Source organism: Cyrtonyx montezumae, unplaced genomic scaffold, assembly GCF_038088225.1.
Source record: "Cyrtonyx montezumae isolate F1298 unplaced genomic scaffold, pur_monq_1.0 scaffold_29, whole genome shotgun sequence".
NCBI classification, from domain to species: Eukaryota; Metazoa; Chordata; class Aves; order Galliformes; family Odontophoridae; genus Cyrtonyx; species Cyrtonyx montezumae.
Genome location: NW_027072033.1, coordinates 3,836,409 through 3,861,531, shown reverse-complemented (window position 1 = coordinate 3,861,531; position 25,123 = coordinate 3,836,409). Strand labels below are relative to the sequence as shown.

Genomic DNA, 25,123 nt, shown 5'->3' with positions numbered 1-25,123 from the left:
AAACCTAGTCATATGACTAGTCATTTTCATCACGTCTTGTTATAACACCTACATATATATTTACAAATCTATAGGTAGATAGATATTATGCTCAATAATTTGTAACCTAAAATGCTATTTGTCTACATTTACAAAGAGAAAAGCAAAGACACAGCATTTCCTCTTTCAGTCATGTGTTTTTGTCCTCCGTAATCTTCTCACTGAGATACAATTTACTTTCTCTCATTCTCAACTTTACACTTTGAGACATCAACACAACAGTAAATTTTATTTTGCCTTTATCCCTCTGAGAAAGAAATACACTCTGAAGTCTCATCTCTTCTTCATGGATCACTGATGAAGACTGATACTAGAAAGTCCATGAGACCACAGACTCCAGGCCTTCACTTTGGCCACTATGGTTACGAAATACGAACATCCAGTGCTGAGCTATCAGATGTGTTTTGGATGCCAGAGGCAGCAAGTGAGAGTTAAGTGAGAGTGCTTTAGCTTTCTCATAGTGAGGCCCATCCAGAAGAGGTTTTTTTTGTTTGTTTTTGTTTTTCAAATGAAAAGAAGAAGAGAAATTTACAAAATCAAGTACAAAGTAACTCATGAAATGGACTTAAAGCCCATCACAGGCAGTTGCTGCCCATTGGTCCTCATAAGAGCTCATGCTCTTGTAAGAGGGCTCTATGCCACAAGAAACAAGACTAACACAGCATAAAAATGCTTCTCATCAGGTAAAAAGAATCTAAAACACCAACTTGCAAGTACTATTGCTAGTGATAATGATGGCAAACCATGAGTACCCTCCCTGAAGTGAAAGTATCTGACATAAAGTGAAAGACTGAAAGTTGAAATATCTGCTTCCAATACCAACAATCATAACCACGAAACAATCAGATGTTTTTCTCTCTTGTGAGAGTCTTGACAGAGCACTTCATTTTGTTTTTAATGCAGGAAACCCACAGGTTGCTCAGAGAGGTGGTAGAAGCCCCATCCTCAGAGACATTGAAGGTCAGGCTGAAGGGGACTCAGAGCACCTGCTCGAGCACTAAGTGTCCCTGCTCATTGCACAGGGGCTGGACTAGAAGATCTGTCAAGGTCTTGTCCAACTCAAAATTGATTCTACGATTCTATGATCGTAGGACCTGCTTCTCCCTTGTGCTTACCAGCCTAACAGCAGTGTCTTTAGCATTGTTACTGATGAGCATGTGCTGGCACATCTACATACACTAATCCCACACAGAAGCATAGGATTGCATGGGAATGTCTTCAGTGCTTGCCTCCAAACCTGTATCAGTCTATACCATGTGCAAGAAATTTTGCCTACTGTCTGCTATGCATTACATTGTTGATCGATCCATGAGCTGTGGCAGATGGGAATGAGCAACCCACCCCTCCCTCACTGTCCTTGGCACATCCCATTGCCATTGCCAACAGCCTGGAGCCACCACTGCCCTATTGCTTACCCACACAGCTCCAAAGAGTTCTGTGAGTCTGGCAGCTGTACAAGTGCCCTGCAACGAGGGGAGCAGGAGGCCATTCAGCTGGCCTGAACCAGAGATAAGGTCTGTGAAACTGACAGATGGGGCTTACAAGCCAACACAATGGACAAGCTGTGTGCCACTCTGTTCACATTGCATTTCCCTATCCTTGCTAACACTCCTCTTGCATCTTAGGAGAAAACAAGAAAAAAAAAAAAGAAAAAAGAAAAACAAGAATGTTCCCAAAGTCTCTAAGCCCTTCGAAAAGAAAAGCTTTAGATCTGTGTAGAGGTGAATAAAAGTATGCAGTTTCATGTGGCTAAAAGGGACAGGGGCACCAGAGGGCTGTGCTCTGGCTATACATAAACTCTGTTTGCTTAAGTAGCAGCAGGATGTGAGCGACTGCACAGTAAGAACAGTTATGCACACATTAATAGGATGACATGGGCATGGGAAACCACTCCCTGCTCCTACTCTCCTTGATACTGTACAGCAGTCTGCTGCTTCTAGTTCTCACAAGAGGTCTGAGCCTACTTTGCCTACAAACTCACTACAAAAAAGCACAAAAATAAAATCTGGATCATAACTTGAACCAGACAGGCTGTCAACAGCCAGCTCTCCAAGTGAGGAGCTGGGGTGGGTTGCTTTTCTATTAAGGAAATGCTTAATGCCATCACATCCAACCTACTGCCCATGGGCTGCATGCAGCCCAGCCCAGCTCACCCTGCATCCACCCCTGCCCAGTATCATCATGGCAGTGGTTCTTCCTGCCAAGCAGCCCGGCCCAGCTGCTCAGCACAAACACTGGGGCATTGTTAACCATACCTGGGCTGCACAAGGTACAATGATAACTCAAAGGATGGCAAATAAATTTATGCATTTTGATACGATGGCCAAAACACAGTCCTGTGAACAGCAAAAAATATGCAGCCATGATTTCCATTTTGATAAAGGAATTTGAGAATAGGTTTCAAGGTTGCTGAAAAAAATCATCAACTTTTCTGTTTGTTTGTAACTCCATTTTCAGTAGACATTAAATGCATTACTTCTGAATTTTCAAATGGAATGTGTAGAGTTGTAATAAAATCTGATTATGTCTCTTCATGAGATTTTTATAAGCCCTTCTTAACAGATAGAAATATCCCTTGCTTTAAAACCACACCTTATTCGTATCAACCCTTTTGGGAGCACATGCATTTGTTAGTAACTGTTTTCAAGGATTAAATACAGGAAGAGTAGTGTTTCATCACAGATCTCTGACAGACTCCTTGAGAGCTCACTGAGAATTGCAGCCACTGGCATCGTTCCAGACTGATACACTGGTTTCACAAAAACAAGGTCACATATCCCACTAGGGCTGCCCTCTCTTTTCATACATGCTTTAATATAAATAAGTAAATAAATAATAAAATAAGTTTTGTTTCTTATGTACATCAGCTATATCACATATTTTATGAGGGCTGCTCCAGAACTATTGCCTACTATTTATTATGCTGGCTCACAATGTCAGAGGCAAATGTTGGCGTTACAGTAGTAGAGGCTGAACTTTTCCAACAACATTCTGTTACATGGTGTTGTTCTGTGACAGATGGCAGCAGAGGGGCATTCTGACACAATGGAGTCTGACACAGAAGTGCATCTGAAGCAAAAGTGTGTGATTGAATTCCTCTATTCACAAATAATTGCTTCCATTGACATTCTCTGACACTTGCTGATGAACATTTACGTACACCAAACAGTGGATCTGAGCACAGCGAGGCAGTGGGTGCTGCATTTCAGCAGTGATGACAGTGACAGTGGGTCACCTCCACTGGTGCACACTGTTGTGAGAACAGCATGCAGACTCTTGTTCATCACTGGCAAAAATGTATAGTTAATGGTGGTGCTTAATTTGAGAAATAGTGTTTTGTAGCTGATAATTTGCTCTATCAAAGTGTGTTATTGTTCGCTCTGTAGCCACTGTACTTCCCTTGGAAATAAATAGGATGCATTACTTTTGGAGTGAAATATATATATGGAAGGCCCAAGACAATTCCTCTTTACATAGTGCAGCCCAGGCAAGCTAAAAGGTTGGACACTCATGGTTTAATGGCTGTGCCGAGGAGTAATTTTGTTTAGGCTGCATGGAGAGTTCCCCCCACTCCTTTCAATAGGCTGCTGGTTTTTGTGCATTTTTTTAAGCATAAATTACTGGTTTGAATAAATAGTCTATGAAGTTGGTAGATGCTTGTTAAAACACCTCACTTAGTGAAACACTGAAGGAATCAGTTTTCAACTAATAGCATACAACCTAGTGATTTTATTACAAAAAAAAAAAAAAAAAATCTCACTCAGCCCACTACATACAAATCACAGCAAATCACATTCAGCTGGGAGGGTCCCATGGGCACATTTCTCTTTGAGCAGCAAGCAAAGCATGGCATGGGTCTGCAGGATGGGAAAAGTAGCCCCCTGGAGCACTTGCAGTGGCACTGGGCAGTGCAGACAGACCTTCCTCTGGTGCCCAGCTGGGAACAGCAGGTCTCTTTGCCACAATAACACAGCACCAGAGAGCTGAAGGAAGACCGAAAAGGTCCTGCACGCTATTGCCCCTTTAAGAGTTACCCTTATCTTTCCCTCTTGAATGTATCCTAAAACATCTGTGCAACAGATATCCAGCAAGATGGTGAAGTGAAAATCAGGTTGTTCCAAAGCAGCATTTTCCTACAAAAACAAGAAGAAAGGCTCAAGCTATCAAATTACTACTTCCAATGTGGGAATGTGGCAAAGAACTGGGAGGAAGTGGGATTTGTAACAGGCTCAGCTAAAATCAAACTCTGCTGGTGGTACTGGAGAAACTTCTTTGTGAAAGATCTTCATCTCATCAGGCCCACTCCTGCCCAAATGGCTCTTTCCAGCTGAGATGATGTGGCTCCCACAGGGAGGTCTTTTCCACACATCAGGAAAGTTATTTTTTTTCCTCTTACAATTGCAGGGTTTCCTATTTCATACAGAAACTCCAACTGCCCACAGTCTCTGGAGTACCATGGCCAGTACTGATATTGGTTCTGACTGTGCTATGAACATCCTCAGCTCTTGCTGAAGAATACTAGCTATTTTTCAACTTTTTTTTTTTTTTAGTTTCAGAATATATGAGATGCTGACCATTGGCTTTCTATCTCTGGCAATCTATAGCACTGGTTGAAGACCTTTCTTAATAACACGTGGGTGTGTAATTCTACGGCCGCTACAGACAGGCTAAGCCTAAACTACCAGAGGCGTGTTTATTTGTGCACTGGTAATTTGTATGGTGCATCATTTCATGTGAAAGAATTAAATAAAACTCAATCTGATTAAAGCACTCTTTTGCTTTCAGACAGATTTGCCTCCTGATTATGCAGACACTGCTGATGTTGTTGCCAGCATGGGAGAGAATAGGGTAACAGTGAAACTGGAGGTGAAACTGCAGCAACCCAAGCTCTAAACAGTTTAAATTTCTGTAATCACATTTTTTATCATTCAAGTAACCTCATTTTGTTCCCCACTGTTACCATATGTTTTTGATGACTTTTCTATATACTTTGACTACAAGACAGAAAAAAATAATAGTAACACAGTATGTCTTGGTTTGGAAGGAACCTGTAAAGATCATCCAGTTCCAACCCCCACCTGCCATGGGCAGGGCTGCCACCCACCAGTTTAGGTTGCCCAGTGCCCCATCCAAACTGGCCTTTAGCACTTCCAGGGATGGGGCATCCACAGCTTCTCTGGGGAGCCTGTGCTAGTGTCTCACCACCCTCTAGGTAAAGAATTTCCTCCCTCCTCCATCTTGCTTTATTACTATTAGACCATGTAAAAAGTTTGTTTCTCTCCAGCTTGTAAGTCCCCTATAAGTAATGGAAGAACATCTCCTCACAGCCTTCTCCAAACCAAAGAAAACCATCTACCCCATCCTTTCTTCATAGAAGAGGTGCTTAAGTACTTCAATCATTTGCTTGGCATCCTCTGAACCTGTTCTAACATCTTCACATCTTTCTTATGTTGGGGGACCACACACCTGGATGCAGTACTGCAGAGAGGACCACATGAGGACAGAACAGAGGGGGACAATCACCTCACCCTGCTGGCCACCCCTCTTGATGCAGCCCAGGATACTGTTGGCCTTTTGGGCAGCAAGAGCACACTGCTGACTCACATCCAGCTTTTCATCTACCAGAACTTCCAAATCCTTTTCCACAGGGCTGCTCTAAAGAAGTTCTCTCAGTCTATACTCATACATGGGACTGCTCTGACCCTGCATTCGGACTTATTGAACCTCATTAAGTTTATGTGGGGACTATCTCTCCAGCTTTTCCAGGCCCCTTTGGAGGTCAACCTGTCCTCCTACTGTATCAACTGCACCACCCAGCTTAGTGCCATCAGCAAACTTGCTGATGGTGCGCCACTATCCTGTTCACTGATGAAGATATTAAAATGTGCCAGTTCCAAGACAGACCCCTGAGGAACAGCAGTCACGACCACACTCCACCTGGACATAGAGCCACTAACCATCCAAACGGTTCATTATCCTCTGGATAATTTAACTTTCAGATCTACAGCTCTCCAATTTAGATATAAAGATGCAGTATGGAACCATATCAAGGGCTTTGCTGAACTACAAGTTGACAGTATTAGTTGTTCTTCCTTTGCACACTAATGCTGTCACTCCATCATAAAAGACTACTAGGTTGGTCAGGCATGATCTGTTCTTGATGAAGCCATACTGGCTGTCTCAGATCACCTCATCTCATATGTGAAGTACCATACCTTCAGCAAAGGCATGTTTCATGCTCTTCCTAGACACAGACATGAGATCCATCCCTTAGTTTCCCAGCTTTCCTGTTTTTGCCTTCTTAAAAATGGTAATTATGTTTCTCTTCTTCAGTCCCCACGGACTTCATCTGACAGCCACGACTTCTCAAATATGAAGGAAAGCAGCTCAGCAACCACAACATAAAGTTCCTTCAGGATCCTGGAATACATGTCATCTGGCCTCATAGACTTGTACACATTTGGTTTCATGAGGCAGTCTCTGACTTGCTCTGCTCTTCCAGCAGGATGCATTTTGCTCTCCCAACCAGCACCTGGAGGTTCAAAGGTATGAGAGGCATAGGAAAGAAGCATGTCTGACAGTGAAGACTGAGGTAAAGAAATCGCTGAGTACCTCTGCTTTCTTCATATCTGTTAAAGTGACTTTTCCCTTCTCATTTATCAGAGGGAGTATACTCTTCTTTGTCTATCTATTCTGACCAGTGTACCTGTAGAACCACTTCTTATTATTTTTCACATCCCTTAGCAAGTTCAGTTCCATCTGTGCCTTTCTTGATCCCCACTCACATCCAGACAGCATCCCTGTATTCTACCCCAGCCACATGTCCCTGCTTTCACTACTTGTGCATTTCTTACACCTCAGCTTCCCAGCAGACATCCAGGTGATTGAAATCCCCCATCAGGATGAGAGCCTACAAGCATGATGCCTCTTGTATCTGAAGCAAGAAGGCCTCATCAATAGACTTCCCTTGAGGCAGCCTGCAGTAGACACCCTCCAGATGTCCTTTATTGGTACAGTCCATAATTTTCACCTACAAGACCTCAGCATATTTATGGCTGTTTCTCAGATGCTGTTCTTCAAAATCTGTCCATTTATTAACGTTTATTCACATGAAGGGTGAGTTCCTCAACCCCCCTGCTTTGTTTATCTTCTCTAAAAAGCTTGTAGCTTGCAATCGTAGTAGTCTGGTTCAGTGATTTGTCCCACCACATTTCTCTGACAATGATTAGGCCATGGTTTTCTAGTTGCACCTTGGTTTCCATCAGTTCCTGATTATTTCTCATGCTGCATGTGTGGTGTAGAGGCACTCCAGCTGGGCTACTGGCTGCATTACCCCAACTAATTACAAATCTGGGAGAAACTGAAGGCTTTCCCTGCTGCTTCCTAGAGTGACAAACACAAACCTTCAAACATCTTTACTTGGTAATTGCATGTGGTGTACGCATATGTTTTTTATGGAAATGAAGGACCAGGTAAGATCTCAGTCCAGCTGTTATTTTTAGCTGTGACTTCATAGCATGTGATTCACCTGAAAAGGCACCACTGACATCATGGAAGCACCTGAATTCTTATTATTCTAACAATTAATTATACCATTGTAAGTTACGTGCTATCTCACAAGCAGGTTATCACTTCCAAACAAAAAGCAGTAGTTTGGAAGAAGAAAAAACATACAGAAAGTAGAACCAGTTTGTCTTGTCCTTGGGTTTTAAACTTTTATCTACACAACCAACTCAAAAAACCCAGAGTTTGCATATTGTGTTTATTTTACAATCTTTCCATATACAAAATCTGGCTTTAAGGAAGGTTGCAAAATAATCAAAATGTTGTTTGTAGCTGCTTCAGAGAAGTCCTGCTCTTTGAATCCGCTCCCCAGAAAACTACTTCCACTTTCTCTTTCCTTCAGTGGCAACCTTGTAAGCATTTTTCAGAAGCAGGGACATAGAATTTGTGACCATCAGCATTGGTCCCCTCAAAGATGTATCCAGGTGGGTTTTTGTAAGAGGCCAAACATTTAACAGCAGCCTTTGGTGTGTAGCTGGTAGCATAGGTGGTTTTCGCATCCAGTGGAATGTGTGACCTAGGCCCTGGCCAGGGAGGTTTGCAGCTCCTTGTAAGTATGGGAGGATGAGGTTGATAATGGGTCTTAAAGGTAGTCAAGTAATCCATCGGTTTGGCAGGGAAAGTCAGCTCAGGATTATGAATGATGGGCTTTACTCTCTTGCATACCCAGGGCTTATAGTCTTCTTTCATTGTAGTAGAGCTGTTAAATCTCTCTGTAGCTTTCTTAATCTGGGCCAGTGGCAAACATATCATGGCAGGCTTGGCATTTAGGTGCTTGTAGTGTAACTGAGTAGTACTAAGAAGGTCCATTTTCTCCGTAGGAGGAACATATTCAGCAGGTTTTCTGGTAAATAGGGGAGGCTGTGGCCAGGGTTTGTATTTTTCCTGAAACTCAGTTGAAGAGGAAAATGGAAGATCGGGGAACAACTTTGTCTGGTATGGTTTTACCAATTCAGCTGGCTTACCAGCCAACCCCTTATAAGAAATCTTGTTAGTAGTGAGGCCATTAAATGGGATCTTACTGGGTTTGTATTTCTCATACTGATGGACGTAACGTATCTCCAGAGGATGTGGCACGTAATTCACTCTATAATTTGTCTTATTCTCAAAGGGAGCCTTGCTCTTCTGAATCAAACTGGAAGGTTTGAAGCTATGAGTGAAAACCGGTCCCCTGAAGGTATAGTCATCTTGGACAACAGTTCTGTGGTCAAATTTTGATTCTGAGAGGCGATAATTGTCATCTCGTCTGATCAGCCCTCTCCTTGGTTCATTCCACAGTATATAGTCCTCTGCAACATAAGAAGAATCTAAATTCATCTGAAGTTCTTTGACAAGTTTAGGCATTTAAAACGTTATGGGTTTTAATTACACTTTCTACTGGAATAAATATTTGTTGGTGTTGTAAAAGCTGACAGATCCTGCATTGAAAGAGCCACATTATAAACTCCTGTAAATACTTAGCATCTACAAAGAAAAGACAGCAAGTGTCACGAAAATAACTTTGTAAACAACATTGCATACAGAGATGGTAAAATGCAAAACTGGAAAATTCAAATAATGTTCTAAGTCTCAGAGAGAGATTGCTATCCTCATGCTCAGTCAACCAGAAATCATGAATGTGAAGTACCATGGCAAGGACTTCAGACTCCCTCTGCAGTTATATTGTGGCTAGTTTAGAGAACAGGCAGAGTATGGCTTTGTCTGAAGGAGGCCATACAGATGTCTCCTATAGTATTACTTGGACAAGAAAAAACAGATGTGTGCCATTCCACTCTAAAGACCAAGTTGTGGGGCTGCCTTTCCTCTTTACAGCTTCACTCGGGATTATCTGCTTTCCTAACTGCACAGATATGATGGTCCTGCAGTTGGCTGAATTTAGAGTTTTCTAGTGCATCCTGGTGTCAGCAAGCTTGTGTGTTCTGTGGCATTTCATCTGCTCTTGGCTTTCCTTACAGTGATACTACTGCTGTCAGCACAAGCAGTAACCAAGATGGAGCTTATATATGTCTCCAGTTCTTCGTTACAAGCCTGCCCTGACCTAAAGGATTCTATCACATCACTGAGATGGCTCCTATTCCTAATCTTGCTATCTAAATTCATGACCAAGAGAATTTCCAGGAGGCCTTTTGTCATGGTTTTATGATTTTTGGTACTGGTATTTCACATCATAACATCATGTAGTGCATTTAGAGTTAAAGAGTTAATGCTCCAGCTCCGTGGATCATCGATAGTTCCAGGTGTACCTGTCTCAGAAGAGAAGAAGAACTCCATTCCCCAGAGGACTGTGCGATGCTTTGCGTTCTTACGTGTTTACGCTCAGAGGGAAAGATAAAAACTGTCTGCAGTCACAGGACACTCTCTTTCCTTTGGGATGGACTCAGCAGTGGGTGCTCGCTGCCATCCGCCTTCAGCGTTAGCGTAAGGCCTTCGGTTTATCGGACACTCTCTCTTGCTCATTTTACTTGATTTATTAGCTTTAATTCCAATTATATTGTGTTATTTTGCTTTCCGATATCTATTTAGTAAATCAACTTTCCTCCTCAGATCGTTGCCGCTGTTCTGTTCCTAGGCCCATGTCCCTTTTCCCTTTTCCCCTTCCCTTTCCCCTTTCCTGGGGCGTGGGTCCGTGGGTCCCCCGCACCAATCGTCACGGAACCGGGCCGAACCTGCCCGTAAACCGTTGACACCTTTTAAGGGTATTCATATCTTCCTTCCTCAGCCATATGCCAGGCAAAAAGAGGCAGTAAGACTCAAAAGATTTACACTTATTCACATTAGAAATCTATTGCAAAGCTGCCTAGTTCTCAGACCAGTGCTGCAGCCACAAGACCATCTTTTTTCCTTCATAAGAATCTTGTGGAACTTCCCCTAGAGATCATTATGGTTACTGGTAGGAAGTTGAAATGAAATATTCTTGGAGCAAACCCAAATCTTTTTTTCTTTTTTTTTCTTTTTTCCCTCCTTTCAAACCACATTGAGAATCATGAGGCAAATAAGCTTCCAGCTGACTGCATAGGAAGGAAGTCTGGATTTCAAAGTACTAGAGAGTAAATGATGCAATGAGGTATCAGGATATTTGAGCTCTCCAGTCCAAACAGAGTTATTCCTTCTGAATAGCAGTGGCCTCAGTACTGCACAAACACAATTACACAAAGAATGTGTTCATTACAATGTGAAGTTGACCAAAAAATGTACTTTTTTTGCCCCAATTAGGTATCCATTTAAAGTCCTTCTGGTTTAAATCAAGCTGCTCTGCCTTGACTCAAGAGAGGAAAGAGCAGCCACAGGAGCTGTGCTCCTCCCAGAAAGAGCAGTGTGGCACACACAGGCCTTTGCAAGGTGATGGAAGGGAAAATGAGGCCTGCCAGTCTGGAGAACTTCCTGTACGCTATGTCCAAAATCCTTCCCATACTGAAGCCAGTGAAAAGTCCTCCAGATTCTGTGGAACAGACATTCAATGCCACAGTAGGAGAAAGACTGTCCTATGGAACAGCTAATAAGTGCAGATGAGCTGAGAATGTGGGCCTGTACACCAGCACAGATACTTATTTGCTGCCGTCAGTGGTACCATAGTCCAGGCCATGTGCTCTCCAAGTCTCTTCATATTTCTACTGGGGCAATAATAGAGGCCCAGGCACCACTTCACCTTGGGATCCTCACCTTGTGCCTCTGCTCAGAGTTTATCATTTTCCTATAGATATGTTCCATTAGGGTGAACCAAGAGTGTTTACAGACATGGGACATTAAAGGGGATCTGTTAACTAGTGTCAAAAAAATGAGAGCTAATGAGACTGGCTCTTTCTCTGAGCAAGGACTCATCTAGAGACCTACCTGTTCAGATGACAACCATCAAAAACTAACTGTATTCCCCATCATCCTTGGTGGAAAATACTCGGTGCGTTTTGGATGTAACTACAGCTTTTACAAAATATTCAAAATACAACAAGCCAGTCTGTCTTCAATTTTAAAAACTTACAAGCTCTACACATTTGGAGACCTCATAGGCATTATGAATTTATTTTACTTAGTGTAAGACAATAGTGCTACTACTCCTTCAAAACATGTTACAGTTTTATTTTAAGTCTAATTCTTATCCCAGAGATATTAATAGTTTCCCATGTAGCACAATCTTGAAAACATTATGGGGTACAGAAGGGAGCAGAGGATATGAACCATATGTTGTTGATAGGTTTCACACATCTCACTGCGAGCAGGACAGCGATAAAATTAGATTACACTGTTTCAAATGCACAGAAACAGCTCACCTGTAACTAAGAGATGAGAATTTCAAAATCTCAAGATGCAAAGTTATCTGACGTTAACTGTGATAACTAATATCATCATCTTAAACCTACAATGTTATTAGAGGAACAATGGAAAGCTAGCTTAATACCAAAGCAGCAATTTTATATGTTTTATATGCTGCTTGAATATTTGAATTACAATAATTAATGGAATAGCATGCTACAAAATTTCACACTTGAGTGGAAACACCTAAAAGCTACCAACATTAAGAGAATAGCACAATGAGAACTTATACTTTTATGAACCTGGGCCTTTAAAAGTGAATTAATTCAGTATGAAACTTGATCTTTCAGGTGGTTTGGATGAAGATTTCCATTTGCAGTGTTTTGAAAAATACTGCAAATTATAACCAAATGTGGCTATGTTACATTTTAGTAGAGCTCTGGAGTAACAGTTGAGGTATTGACCTAAACATTGATAAAACAAAAAATTTAAACATATGATCCAGTTACTGAGAATTTAAGTGTATCTAAATCCAGAAGGAAAGATTCTCTGACTGTGCAAAGCAGCCTTTCTTTGTTGGCTTCACTGAGGTTATTTCAATGGACATCATTTGATGATACAGCCTATACAAACAAAATGTTCGACTTGTGTAAATGTGGGTATTTTGCACCTGTGGGTCATAGTCTTCACAAGGAAATTCATTCTAAATTGACAGTATTTCCTGTACCCTTAATGTAAAAATTCCAGTTCCTAAAATTGTAAACATGCAGCTGCACCTAAGTCTGGCTTTCAGTCATTGCAGATGGGTAATCATAATACCACATGTCTGCATTCATATACCTTTTTCATTACTTTCTTTATCATTTTGTGTTATAAGAAAAAATTGTTACTGCATATTGACACAAATCTCAGTGCCAGCCACCAGCTTTTATATCCATACTGCACAATAAAAATAAAACATGAAAATATTTTAAGAAATGCAACAATGCTACCTGCCTAGAGACATTGGGTAGCTGGAAGTTGTGCAAAAGGGGGGCTCCTTTTGGCCAAAACTAACACTGTTACTGTGACTATATAACTGAAAGCTTTCTTCCATTGCATGCAAATGAGAAATAATGCTGGTGGAGAGGAAGGAGCAAAGCTCCCTAAAGCCAAACCATCTACAGCAAGCTACTGTTACTTAGAAATAAAGGCACAGTTAGGAGCACAGTTCAATATTTCACCAGGAATGCTTGAGTGCTTTGGACATTTGCATGGAGTCTGGATGTCTGTAATTCCCATAAGTGTCTTGCACATCCACATTTTAACTCCAGCACACAAAAAAATGATGCCATGCTTCATGACTTGCTCAAACCCATTGAATTCTGTGCATTTTAAAAATGTCTGACCCACTGATGGTATAACAAAATTATGCTCAGAATATCCTAAAAGCAGTACTGATGGCACTGCATTCGGGAGTTCAGAGGTCCTGTTTCTGGTCAGATGCCTGCAGCCCTGTCAGACATGAAAAGGAGGTGAACTCACAGACTACTAGTTTTACCATCAACATGAGGTTGACTCAACCCCATCTTGTATGCATCTGTGTGCAATTACTGTGTGTCTCCTGCAGATCCAATCTATTGGTGCACTTGTGCAGAATTACGCAGAATTCCCTGCCTTCTTCAAAAATGAAACTACTTTTGAAGTCCTGAAAGAAGTTGTGAGAATACATACCTTTGTAAGTGGATTTTGTGTTCATCTTGGCATTACAGGCACTTTTTGTCTCAAGTGGGAGGCAAGGAGGCACTCGACAGGGAGGGTAGTAGTTATAGTCTTGTTTATAAACAGAGGTCAAATCCATACTCTCATCACTCTTGACATACTTTTTAGGTTCTTTAAGTTCCCGGGGCAATACTTCATGAGTGATGTAATCTCTCCTGCAAATAATTACATAATCAAGTCTTTTGTTTTAAGGACAGAATTATGCTCTTCTCCTGGACATATATAGAAATTAATATTTACCCTTATCTGCACAGACTAAGAAAGCCTGGATATGATAGGATATAAGCAGTAAAGAAAAAACACAAGCTCTTCAATTTTGGAAATCTGGACTGTGTAAAAACAAGCAACTCTGGTCAATTCAAGACAGGCCAGATTCCCTGTTTTTACTCACTGGGGTTAGCAAATCTCTCTCTGTTCTACAGTGAAGTTATAGAAGAAGACCTAAGTTATTTTAAAAAGACCAATTACTGCAGGCTATCAAGTATGCATGGCAGAGAGAAAAAATAACCTTCCTAGACAATGTACTACACAGCAATTCAGCTGAGAATGGGGAGTTTTACAGCAAGATACTAGTTGAGAAGAGAATTATCAGCATGGTCAGACAGTCAGCTTTTTCTCACCTACCACATAAAACAACTATTTTAAGATGTTGGGGTAGTGTTACTTCATACAGTAAAACACTAGAGAAACAAAATATAGGAAAAAAAACATCACCATCTGATACTGACTGACCTGAACCTATTTCACTGCCCACATTCTTTTGTATAGGGCAAAGAGTTTGCTGCCTTGTATCAGAGTCTTCAGACTCCAGTGTCAGAATCAAATTCCACTGGTGTGCTGATCAGTTTACAGCTTTGGCAGCTGGACAGGAGAAACGTTCACTACAGGAGCTATTGTAACATTTGCTGTGCTGGAATGATTGTGCTACAGTGAGCCCATGACTATATGTTTTTGTTACGTAATTTAGCAAATAAGGTTCTAAAAATTCTATGTGGAGCAGAAAGAAGGAACGTTAGCATTGCAAATTGTTAAATGTAGAGATAAAAACAAAAGAAAGTAGTTCCAAGAACGTCAGTATCTGAAGATGTCACACAAGCTGTAGACACCTGGTATTCCTTTTTAAGAGGGGTCAAAAAAAGGCAAGTAGGAATGAAAAAGGCATTCAGCATCCTCAGTAGCAGGGAGGATTTGTTAACAGAGAGGCTCTTTCCCAAGCCACTTACAGTGCACAGCAAAATCCCACATTTGGATCAGGTGAGCCTGTACCAGGCTTACATAACTTGCAGGCAAGTCTTCACCAGGGTGTGATTGAGAATATTCTGGCTATAGGAAAACCATTTCTCTCTGGCCATTGCAATACAAAAGAAACTGAAGTGGGAGTGATGGAAGACAGACTGATATGCTGAAAACTCAGCATTCCTGCAACCAACGCACCATAATAAATGAGTAGTACCGCCTGCCACTCCTGACCTTTATCAGGGAGGCTTGTTGCTTCTGTACAATACCTGTCGTAAAGCAAAGGCAAGACTGAGATAGTTCATGTGTGTACCTGTGACAAAGGAGGTAATCAACCAGATAAGGCAGCAGCTTTTGTTTGGGGTAAGTGAAGCGCTCAGGTTCATGTTAAAGGATGGGGTCCCTTCTTCATGTATTTTTTAATTTGGACAAGATCTTGGCACATCACCCTACCAGAAACAAGGAAGGGCCAGGGAATGCAAGTGTAGGGATCTCTGCTGGACAATAAATACTGTGCAGCAGTGTAGCTGAGAAGCATAAACAACCCAGCACTCCACAGAGCCTACCTTGAAGAGCACACCATAACCACTTTTCTATCATCAGGCTTTACCACATTCATACTCCCTTGGAAACTACTCATTCAGGTTACACATACAAAGTGCCACGCATAACACAGAACAAAAGGGCAGAAAAGCTCCTCTAGTATGATCCATGATTTCCCAGGCAATATTTCTGCTTATTTTCCAGAAGTCTACCCAAAATACAACCCGGGCAGACTCCAAGATCATGACTCTGCTGCTGTGGTCCATCACATCTCAATCTTGGGAAAGTGCAAGAAAAATGAATGCTTGTCTCTACTACCAAAACTATTTAAAGGTGTTTGTACAATACTAGCATGCTGTCTTCACATTCTCAAGACAAGCAATCATTTTTGTTTTCTCAGTTACCTGTCTCTCACACACATACTCTCCTATGCACAATCTTTTCCTCTTTTTCACTACTTTTCATACTTTGTCACCGAGGTGCCTTCCATGGGTATCTCTGCCATCTTGTACTCTGCTTTTGGTTTGCATGACTCTCTGGGAAAACAGCCAGGATAAGGAAGGTATTTCTGCATGTACTCCGACAGGGTATATGGCTTTTCATTCTTCTCAAAGGGCCTGGTGAGCAGACGTGGACAATGGTGGCATCTGCAAGAGAATAAGTAGAACAGAATTTAGTGTCTCACGTGTCTTTTAAGACAGCTGATTAAATACGTCTTGTGTAATTCAACTTCAGAATGAAAATAATGGTGAGCATTACAATTACTGCTACAGCCTTAATAATTCAAACTGGAAAAGCACAGCTGGCACAGAGAATGGACTGTTTCTGCCTTCTCCTATGGCCTGCAGTCACAAAGGTCAGTGAAGCCAACAAAAGCAACCTAAGAAAAACAAGCTCACCTAGACAAATTAAAAAAGCAAATTAATCTGAGATAAAGCCAAGTACCTCATTTTCTGCTAGACTGGAAATTGTATTTCTTTTCTTTCATTTCTCATTGCCCTACTTCACACACATATTAAGCTCATTTGAGTAGACAAATGAGAAAAAGTGTTAAATTTTGGGAATATCTATTTGCTCATGCTTGGGCAGTGATGCTCTGACAGGCACATATGCAGAAAAACAGACACGTGAACCATAATAATCTGGATATGCTCCCCCCTTAACTAGTTGTATTTGTCCAAGAACCAGCCAGGACAATAGCAAAATTATCTCCTGTGAAAGTCTCAGCAAGGTTCGTACCTTGATAAGTATGTAGTCACCTTTTACGATCAGGCTTCTGAGCACCTGTAGAATTGTTCTAAAGATTAAAATAAAGATGTCAACAATTCCATCACATTTTTGCTTTTTATCGTTCTCTCAGTACTCAGTAGAATCTTCCCTATTTTCAAAAAAGCCCGTAGGGAGCTAGAGCCAAAGTAGTTCCATCAGCTTCTGTAGATCAACATAGTAATGCTTCTGGTGAGAGGTCACTTCTAACAAAAGAAGCTATGTTGCAGCACATTTAACACCCTAAGGTGTTAGGGTAGGAGGACAAAGGCTTCCATATGAATAAGAGAGTCAACAGAAGGATGAGCAGAAGAACCCACACATTTACCCTCATCAATATTTTCTCAAGGACAGACCTGCAATGATGAAGTTCTTTCTCTTCATGTGACCCTCCTGAAAAATATTTTGTGACAGAAAACTTCCCAACATAATCTGCAATGACCCTTTCTGACCATACTTTTGGTCTCTAGCATTCCTAGGAATTATTCTTCATCATCCTTCATCTGCCTGCTGTACTGCTTCAAATCTGCTGTCTTCACATTTCCCATAAGCACACTTTCCTACCCCTACTCTCTTAAAGTCTACAGCACAATAAAGTAGTCTTAAGCTTGGCTTTGGAGAGCACTAATGAGGCCTTTATGTTAGCTTTCTATGACAGAATTCACTCAAACACAGTGGGGGAAATAGCCATATAACCCCCTTCACCTTAGCCCTGTTATATGCTGCAGAGACACTGCCCAGCAGTAGCATTTTTTAAATCTTGAATTAATGACACTTTATTAATATCATCAGGTATCAACTGATTAATATCATCCCATTACATGCTGGACAAAGGGTCCTGCAGATCAGTGGGTGGTGCAGATCAGACAGTGGGTGACCTGGGTGCTACTGGCAGAAATAAAAAGGGGAGAAGTATGCAGAACCAGCATTTATCCACTTGCAAACACCTTTTGCAGTGCGAATGCTGAGGGTCTCCTGAAAAACCCTGAAGGGAACAAATCCCACAATATCCAGCAGACACCCCAGCTGCCAAGAAGTTTATCTTTTGTGGGCACCAGCGTGATCTTGCTATACAGGTGGCTTTACATCTCGACTGTTCATTAACTTTTAAGGTACCTTTCTGCTTTCTCTGTTGATCTTCAAGCATGAAACAGCAACAGAATAAGGTGTTTCAGAGTTAGCTTTTGGGAAAAGGCACTTTCCCAGAAATGAATCCCTCATAACTGGGCAGAAACGCAAATCTGAATCTTCTGTCTGCCATTATTTTGCTTTAAATTGTGACATTTACCCACAGATATTAAAGTAAAAATCACTAACAGAGCACAAGCAGAATACAGTCATCTTTGATAACTTACCACCAGTATATAATATACATAAAAAAGCTTCAATTATACATTCAGAAAGAAACTCTCAAAAATATTATACCTGTGAATTATATAAATAGCAGAGCGAGATTCTTAAAAACAAGGAGTTGAAGAATGCTAGACCTTGGCGTTTGCTACACTTCTCTAATCCTCCTGGCATAATAAATACATATCAAAGAACTACATGATTCTCCAGGACTGGGGTCACTTATGTGGCTGAATAAATATGAGGCTGCCTTACAATTGCTGGTGTTTTGCATTTGTCAAACTGTACCCTATTTTCTAAATGCCATTTAGACCAAGATTTTGAAACCATTAGTCTTGACTGTTTGGTTTTGGTTTTTTTTTACTTCTTTAGCTGACTTGTATCTGATTTTCACCTGTTCAAATTATTCTTTACTTGGTTGTGGTCGACCAAATTAAATTGCACAGTATTTGTAATCAAACATGATAAGGAAAGGCTCTTTAAGGACATATTTCTGCAAGTGCAAGAGCTCTCCTTCCCCCAGCAGAAGAAATGGAGCAGAGGCAGTGGGTGACAGGCGTGGCTAAGCAAGGACCTTCAGCTTTAACTGAGAGAAAACAGATGTACAGGAAGAGGAAGCAGGGTCAAGTAGTCCAGGAAGAATACTGGGATGTCATCTGCATATGCAGAGATAAGATCAGGAAAGCCAAGACAGGTGGCCAGCAGGAAGAGAGAGGTGATTGTCCACCTCTACTCAGCTCTTGTGGGACCCCATCTGGAGTACTGCGGCCCCCAGAAAGAGCAAAGCTCTTGGAACAGGTCCAGAGGAGAGACACTAAAATGATCAGAGGGCTGGATCATCCCTCCTATGAGGAATGGTTGAGGGAATGGCTTGTTTAGCTTGGAGGAGGCTCCAGGGAGATCTCATTATGTCCTTCCAGTACTTGAAGGGAGCATGTCAACAGGAGGGGTAATGAATGTTTACATGCATTGATAGTGATAGGAAAAGAGGGGATGGTTTAAACTAAGATAGGGGAGATTGAGGTTAGATGTTAGGAGGAAGCATTTCACTCAGAGGGTGGTGATGCACTGGAACAGGTTGCCCAGAGAGACTGTGGATGCTCCATCCCTGAAGGCACTCAAGGCCAGGCTGGATGTGGCTCTGGGCAGCCTGCTCTAGCGGTTGGCGACTCTTGCCCATGGCAGGGAGGTTGAAACTAGGTGAACTTTGAAGTCCTCTTCAACCCAGGCTACTCTATGATTCTATGATTCCAGTATTAAATTTGTTTCTGTAAAGGCAGTTTTCCACCATCTCTACTATTGCATTAAATTTACAATCTGAAATAAGGAAAAGCCTGGTTAACAATATATCAGTACAGTTTGGCAAAATAAACTGTAGAGGAAGCAGAAAATGCAAGAAAATTTTGGCTGCTAAAAGAAACAGTCACCTTGCCTTCCCAGGACAGAAGATCTTAAGTTTTTGAAATGTTTTGATAAAGAAAACAAAAATAAAAGTAAAATGGAGTAAACAAAGCCTAGGAAAACTTAAGACTTCTTGTTGAATAAGAGTTCAAACCATAAGGAAGCTGCTGCAAATCCTGGAATTCTTAACATCTTTCAATTTCTGGAACAAAGAGACCTTTTTTTTTTCTGTTGATGGGTGAAGAGCTCCCACAATTTCAGAGTTACAAAGAATCAGCCATTCTGGGGAGAGAATAATTTCCTAGTCAATTCTTCCCTTTAATAACATGCCTTTCACATTCTAATCTGTTTTTTTACACCACCAGAGTTTCACTGGTTCTAAGTTAAAACTGAGTCTATAATTACTGACAGTCTTCCTTGGTCAACACTCTTTTACTGAGAACTTATACCTGGCTGCAGCACAACAGTATGTTCAGTCGTAGGGCAGTTGTTAGAACATTTAAACAAAGAGCAGCAGAAATTATGGAAGGATTGGTGGCATTTCACGCAAAGAATTTGCATGTAATACTTGCTCATATACCTCAAATTTTATTAAAGGGGCATTTAAATAGTTAAAAGATTCTGGCTTTGCCTTTGTATACCTTTCAGGACATGGTACAAGGGCTAATTTTTGCTAATCTATATCCTAGGATTTATCATCTTGATTTCCTAAAAACTTCAGGGAAGCCAAAGTTATTTCCAGATCAAAACTAAGACACTTTAATAACAGTAAATTTGCACTGAGTGAATTCCAGATGCTTCCTGACAGCCTTCTGTAAGAGTTTGATCAGTAGAGCCCCTACAGCAGAAAAACTCTTTGTGGATTGTGAACCGATTTGTATGACTGGGCAGAATTCATCTCTGACAAGCTGGTTGGTTAAAAAAAACCTTTTTTCTTTATGAAAACACATACTCACAAGCACAACATACCTAACACAGAGGCCAAAGTATTCCAGGCTTTCCAAACACATGGCAAGAAGTGCAGTACCCAGTATTGCATTCAGCTTTGACCAGAATAGTTGGCAAACATCCTGCTCCAGAGCAAATTAAAAACATAGGTGCAGGGGCACTACGTATGCCTTACAGGTCATCCTCCTGTTCTCTGGGACATATAGACACTCTTGGGAGTCCAGGTGCAGAGCCAAGAAGAGCAAGGGTGGGGACCAGCAGTGCCGGGTCATGTCACATCACTTTCCCTTTGGATCAAGGCTTCTGCAGCACTGTGGGTCTCTCTGTGCTTCTGTCTTCCCTGAAAATGCTTTCTCTGAGAGACAGACCTGGGCTGTAAGACACTGAGGACTGAAAGAACCTCTTACTCTGTGTTTGAACAGGACATGACGGGCCTGACCAGGTTTTGCATGGCATCAACAATGCAGGAATACAGACTGCAGCTTACTGATGGGCTGTATAGAGGAAAAGCAAGAAGAGTGCCAGAAATCCACCAGAAGCAACAGATGTCTGCACATCCTCACCTTACTCATGTAAGGAAATCAAGTTAGCAGTTGGACAGTGCTACTTTATGTCTGTTGAAGCTGCCAACAAAGACCCAGCGGCAATTCAGAGATGCACCAGGAGATACAGGAAGGGAAAATGCCCTATTTTCTTTCTTTTACCCTGCCAGGTCATTCTACACATCAAAGAAAGAATCAGCACTGGTAGTATTGCACCTTCCCAGCTTAATGATCTAGTCAAGATGCAAAATACCTCGCATCCTGACTGCAAGTTTACACTGCTTCCTAGTGGTTGTGTGAAATAGGTCTTGGTCTCCATCATGACAGGTGAGGCAACAGACAAGTCCTGCACAGCAGCTCCTGTCCCGCTGACAGGGGCCTGGATCAGAAAAGGTAGAGGCTCTGTGGGGTAAGATCCAGAGTTTTCCTTCATTCTTTATGTCCAGCCTTGTGTCCCTGTTGTCTCCTCCCTGAATAGTCATTAGGGCACAAGAGAAAACAAGGAAGGACAAGCATCTGAAACTTTCCCACTTGCCTGTTGAAAGAAATGGAATATAGTGTTGGCAGCTGCAAATGCAGAACAAGTTCTATTTGAGTTTGAAGTAAAATCCAAGTCACTTTTCTCTTAAAAAATGAGTAGCTATTACTAAAAATTGAAGTCTGGAAACCTTAGATCAACACGACAAGTCATCTCATAGACAATAGTTTTATAGCTGTCACAAGGAAAATGAAACCCACCCAGAAGTAACTGTCTTGACTACATCTAACGGCACTACTTAAATAAATTGAGCAGTTGTCATTTACCTCATAGTTTTTGTAACACATTTGGTCTAAGAGACCAGAAGGGGACAAGCTGGAAAGTTTATCAAATATTATGACCTCATTCACTGAAGTTGAAAACATGATTCCGTGGATTACCCATAGTAAGAGACTGTGCAGCAGACAAGTATGTGGAGGGAAAGAAGCTATGAGCTGAAAGCAGATGCTCTCAGATGCATCAAGAGATGTGAGAAACGTGCAGGGAGCAGAAGCAGCAGAGGAGGCGTTAGAATCCAGTGTACTTTTATGATGGAGTGACTACATCAGAGGACAAGAGAAAAGAAATTGATGTCACCAACCTCAACGCCTGTAAGGTTTTGATATGGTCCCACAGAACATCTTTGTCTGTAGAGGAAAAAGAGATGGATTTGAAAGTTAGACTATTCAGTAGGTACGGAATCAGCTGGATGGCTGCATCACAAGATCCCTGGTGAATGGCTCAATGTCCAGGTGGAGATCAGTGATGAGCAATACCCCCTCAGGATCCACCTTGGGACCAATGCTGTTTAACATCTTTATCAACAATCCAGACAGTGAGATCAAAGTGCATCCTCAGCAAATTTGTGGATGACACCAAGCTGAGTACTGCAGCAGAAGTGAGAGAAGGAAGGGAGGCCATTCAAAGGGACCTGGATAGGTTTGAGAAGTGGACCCATACAGGTCCACATAGAATTCAACAAAGCTAAGTGCAAGGTGTTGCACCTGGGTCAGGGTATCCCCACCCAGCTGGGTGATGGATGGATTGAAAGCAGCACTGCAGAGAACGTGAGGTCATTCAGACTGGAAAGGGCTCTAGAGATACCTTTTTGCAGCCTCTCAACACCTTTAGAGGGCTTAGAAGAAAACAAAGAAGAGACATTTTACAAGGACATGTATTGATACAGCAAGCAGTAATGGTTTTAAACTGAGATTTAGATTAGATATAAGTTATTCACTCAAAGGGCAATGAGACACTGAAAAATGTTGCTGTGAAAAAGAGAAGCTGTGGATGCGCCATCCTTGGATGTGTTCAAGGCCAGGTTGGATGTCCTGTGATCTACTGAGAGATGTCTCTGCCAATGGCAACAGGATTGGATTAGGTGATCACTGAAAGTCCTTTACAATCCAAACTATTACACGATTCCATGAATAATTACTACTATAACAATTTATTGCTACAAGGAAAAAAAAACAACAAAAAAACAACTTGCTACCAGATCTTATTTTCCACAAAAGTTCAGTAGCCAAGGCTACTGAACTCCATATTTCTCAGTCAGTATTTACTTAAGTCTTCTCACTGAAAACAAAAATTCTTTCTCAATCGTACCATAAGAAAAGCAGAGAAAGAAATGGAACTGTTGCCCTTTTGCCACAGAAAATGTCACCTATATTTAACTGAAGTTTATTGCCAAGCAAATTAATTCTAGGAAGAGAATGAAACATTTTCCTGAACTAAAAGGCAATATACAATAAATGCAAACTAATTTAAGCATCAGCTCTACCTCCTTTGATTTTGCTTCCAAAATAAATGCTCTTGAAAGGCCACCAAGTGAAGTCCTAACACTGAGGTTTAGGAACAAAAGCCAAGATTTGCAGAGGACTGGCAGACCAGCCACAGCCAGACCTACAAACCCACAAAACTGCTTGACACGCAGAGCTTTGAAATGTCGGTTTTCATGCTGCGGGCCATGGTAAACTATTTGGTTCCAAATATCGAGTCAGGTCTCTGTATTTACCCAACAGTAAGCAGGAGAAATATTTGTGACTAACATTAACCTGCTGCCATCTTCTGGTGAAAAAATTCAGAATGTTAACAGGCAGCAGGCAAAAACAATCAGCTCTTGCTCCCATTATCTTGGGCTTTTAGCTTATGGTAAGCAGATGGGACACGACTCATGCAGTAGTATTACTTTAAGAGAAGCAAGCTGTTTAGAACTGTTTCCTGTGAGACTGTGAGACAGAGACCTCAGAATAAGCATCCTTTTCACAAATCCACTTTCACCCACTGTGCCAGACCTGAGTAATCTGAACTGTCTGTCAGAGAAACAAAGTGTCTCCAGCAATAAGTAGTAGCTATTATTCTACTTGTAAAAAACAGACTGATCCAGGAACAATAAGATATGCCTCAAAGACATCTATCTACATTCACTGTATGTTGGAGAGATAAAAAACTAAAATCAGAAGTGGAATTCAATGCTAGTCAAAACAAGGTTATGTTAATCAAGCTGGATATGCAAGTATACAAATGGATACAGTCTACTCACTTCTCCTACCACTTAGTCTTGGATCTTGCCAGCTTTGCACTAAGTGTATGCAGCTCAGATACATGCAGATTAGTTAACAACAAAAAAAAATAGTTTTCTTTCTGAAGTACATGTATTTATTACTTATGATGAATAACAAATGAATAATACATTCCAATCAGACGTGAACTCTGGATCAGCATCTTGTAAGCACTCCAAGTTAGTAACGTGTATGTGAAAGAAGTATTTGTAAGCAGATTTGTGGGCTCTCTCTAACAGAGAGGCAATCCATTTAAATAAAGCAAAATGGGAAGTCTCCTTGCCATTTGTATACTTATAGGGAAATTAAAAAAAAAAAACAAAACAAGAACTACATCATTAAATACACCCTATTCAGAAAAAAAATATTTGCAATTTTCCATATACAACTTAACAGCACTGAGTAACACCTGTAGCCCTAATGAGTACTGCATCTTGCTAGCCAAGAACTTCTTCATTCCTCCCCCCAGCCTCTTTTACATACCCACAGGAGCACAACTGACAAATGCACTTCATTGAAGATGGAGCTGAGCGGAAAGGTCCAGAGGACATGCTATGCATGTTTGATAAGAAAACGTTGCAGATCAAGTCTTTCCCAGATGCACTAGAGCAGAAAAACTCTTGAGCACAGATCTATTGAGGCAGTTATATATATAAAAATCTGGGAACTCTGAGAAGCAGATCATATTGTGCAGGCGCATCTGAACTGATTAGGCTCCTTCCCTGGCTTGAATGACCACACTCCTTTACCAGCATAATGACCAGAGCCCCGTGGCACCTGCTTTCAAGCTTTTTCTAAGCAGGGCGCAAGTCTAGGGTCAGTTTCCTTGACAGCCTTTGTGAAGTCACCACCACCAGCCCCCAGGCGTTCTAGAAGGAACACAGTTGCGCCTACTCAAACAGAGCTAACAGGTATAGTCTCAAGGTGTTCAACCACAAGATCAACATGGAAATGGACTATCATAAAGTTAATGTCAGTTACACTGCAGTGTCATAAACATAAATGTATACGTTACATATAATGTACACACTTATATAAATCTATTAGGGAATACCTACTATTTGAAAATAAAATAGCATTAACACTACCAGAAATCATAGTTTGAAACTTTGATTTGAAATCTTAGTACAAAGCCTGAAGGAATA

General features: G+C 41.2%; 1 protein-coding gene across 1 annotated transcript; it reads right to left on the bottom strand.

Annotated features, from left to right (window-relative positions):
* Positions 1-7,855: 7,855 nt before the first annotated feature.
* SAXO1 (stabilizer of axonemal microtubules 1) lies at positions 7,856-24,538 on the bottom strand. Its single transcript, XM_065740552.1, has 4 exons — positions 24,462-24,538; positions 15,858-16,037; positions 13,564-13,766; positions 7,856-8,891 (listed from the first exon to the last, which is right to left on the bottom strand). Exons 1-4 carry the CDS (start codon positions 24,536-24,538, stop codon positions 7,942-7,944), a joined length of 1,410 nt encoding a protein of 469 aa, XP_065596624.1. The 3' UTR covers positions 7,856-7,941.
* Positions 24,539-25,123: the final 585 nt, after the last annotated feature.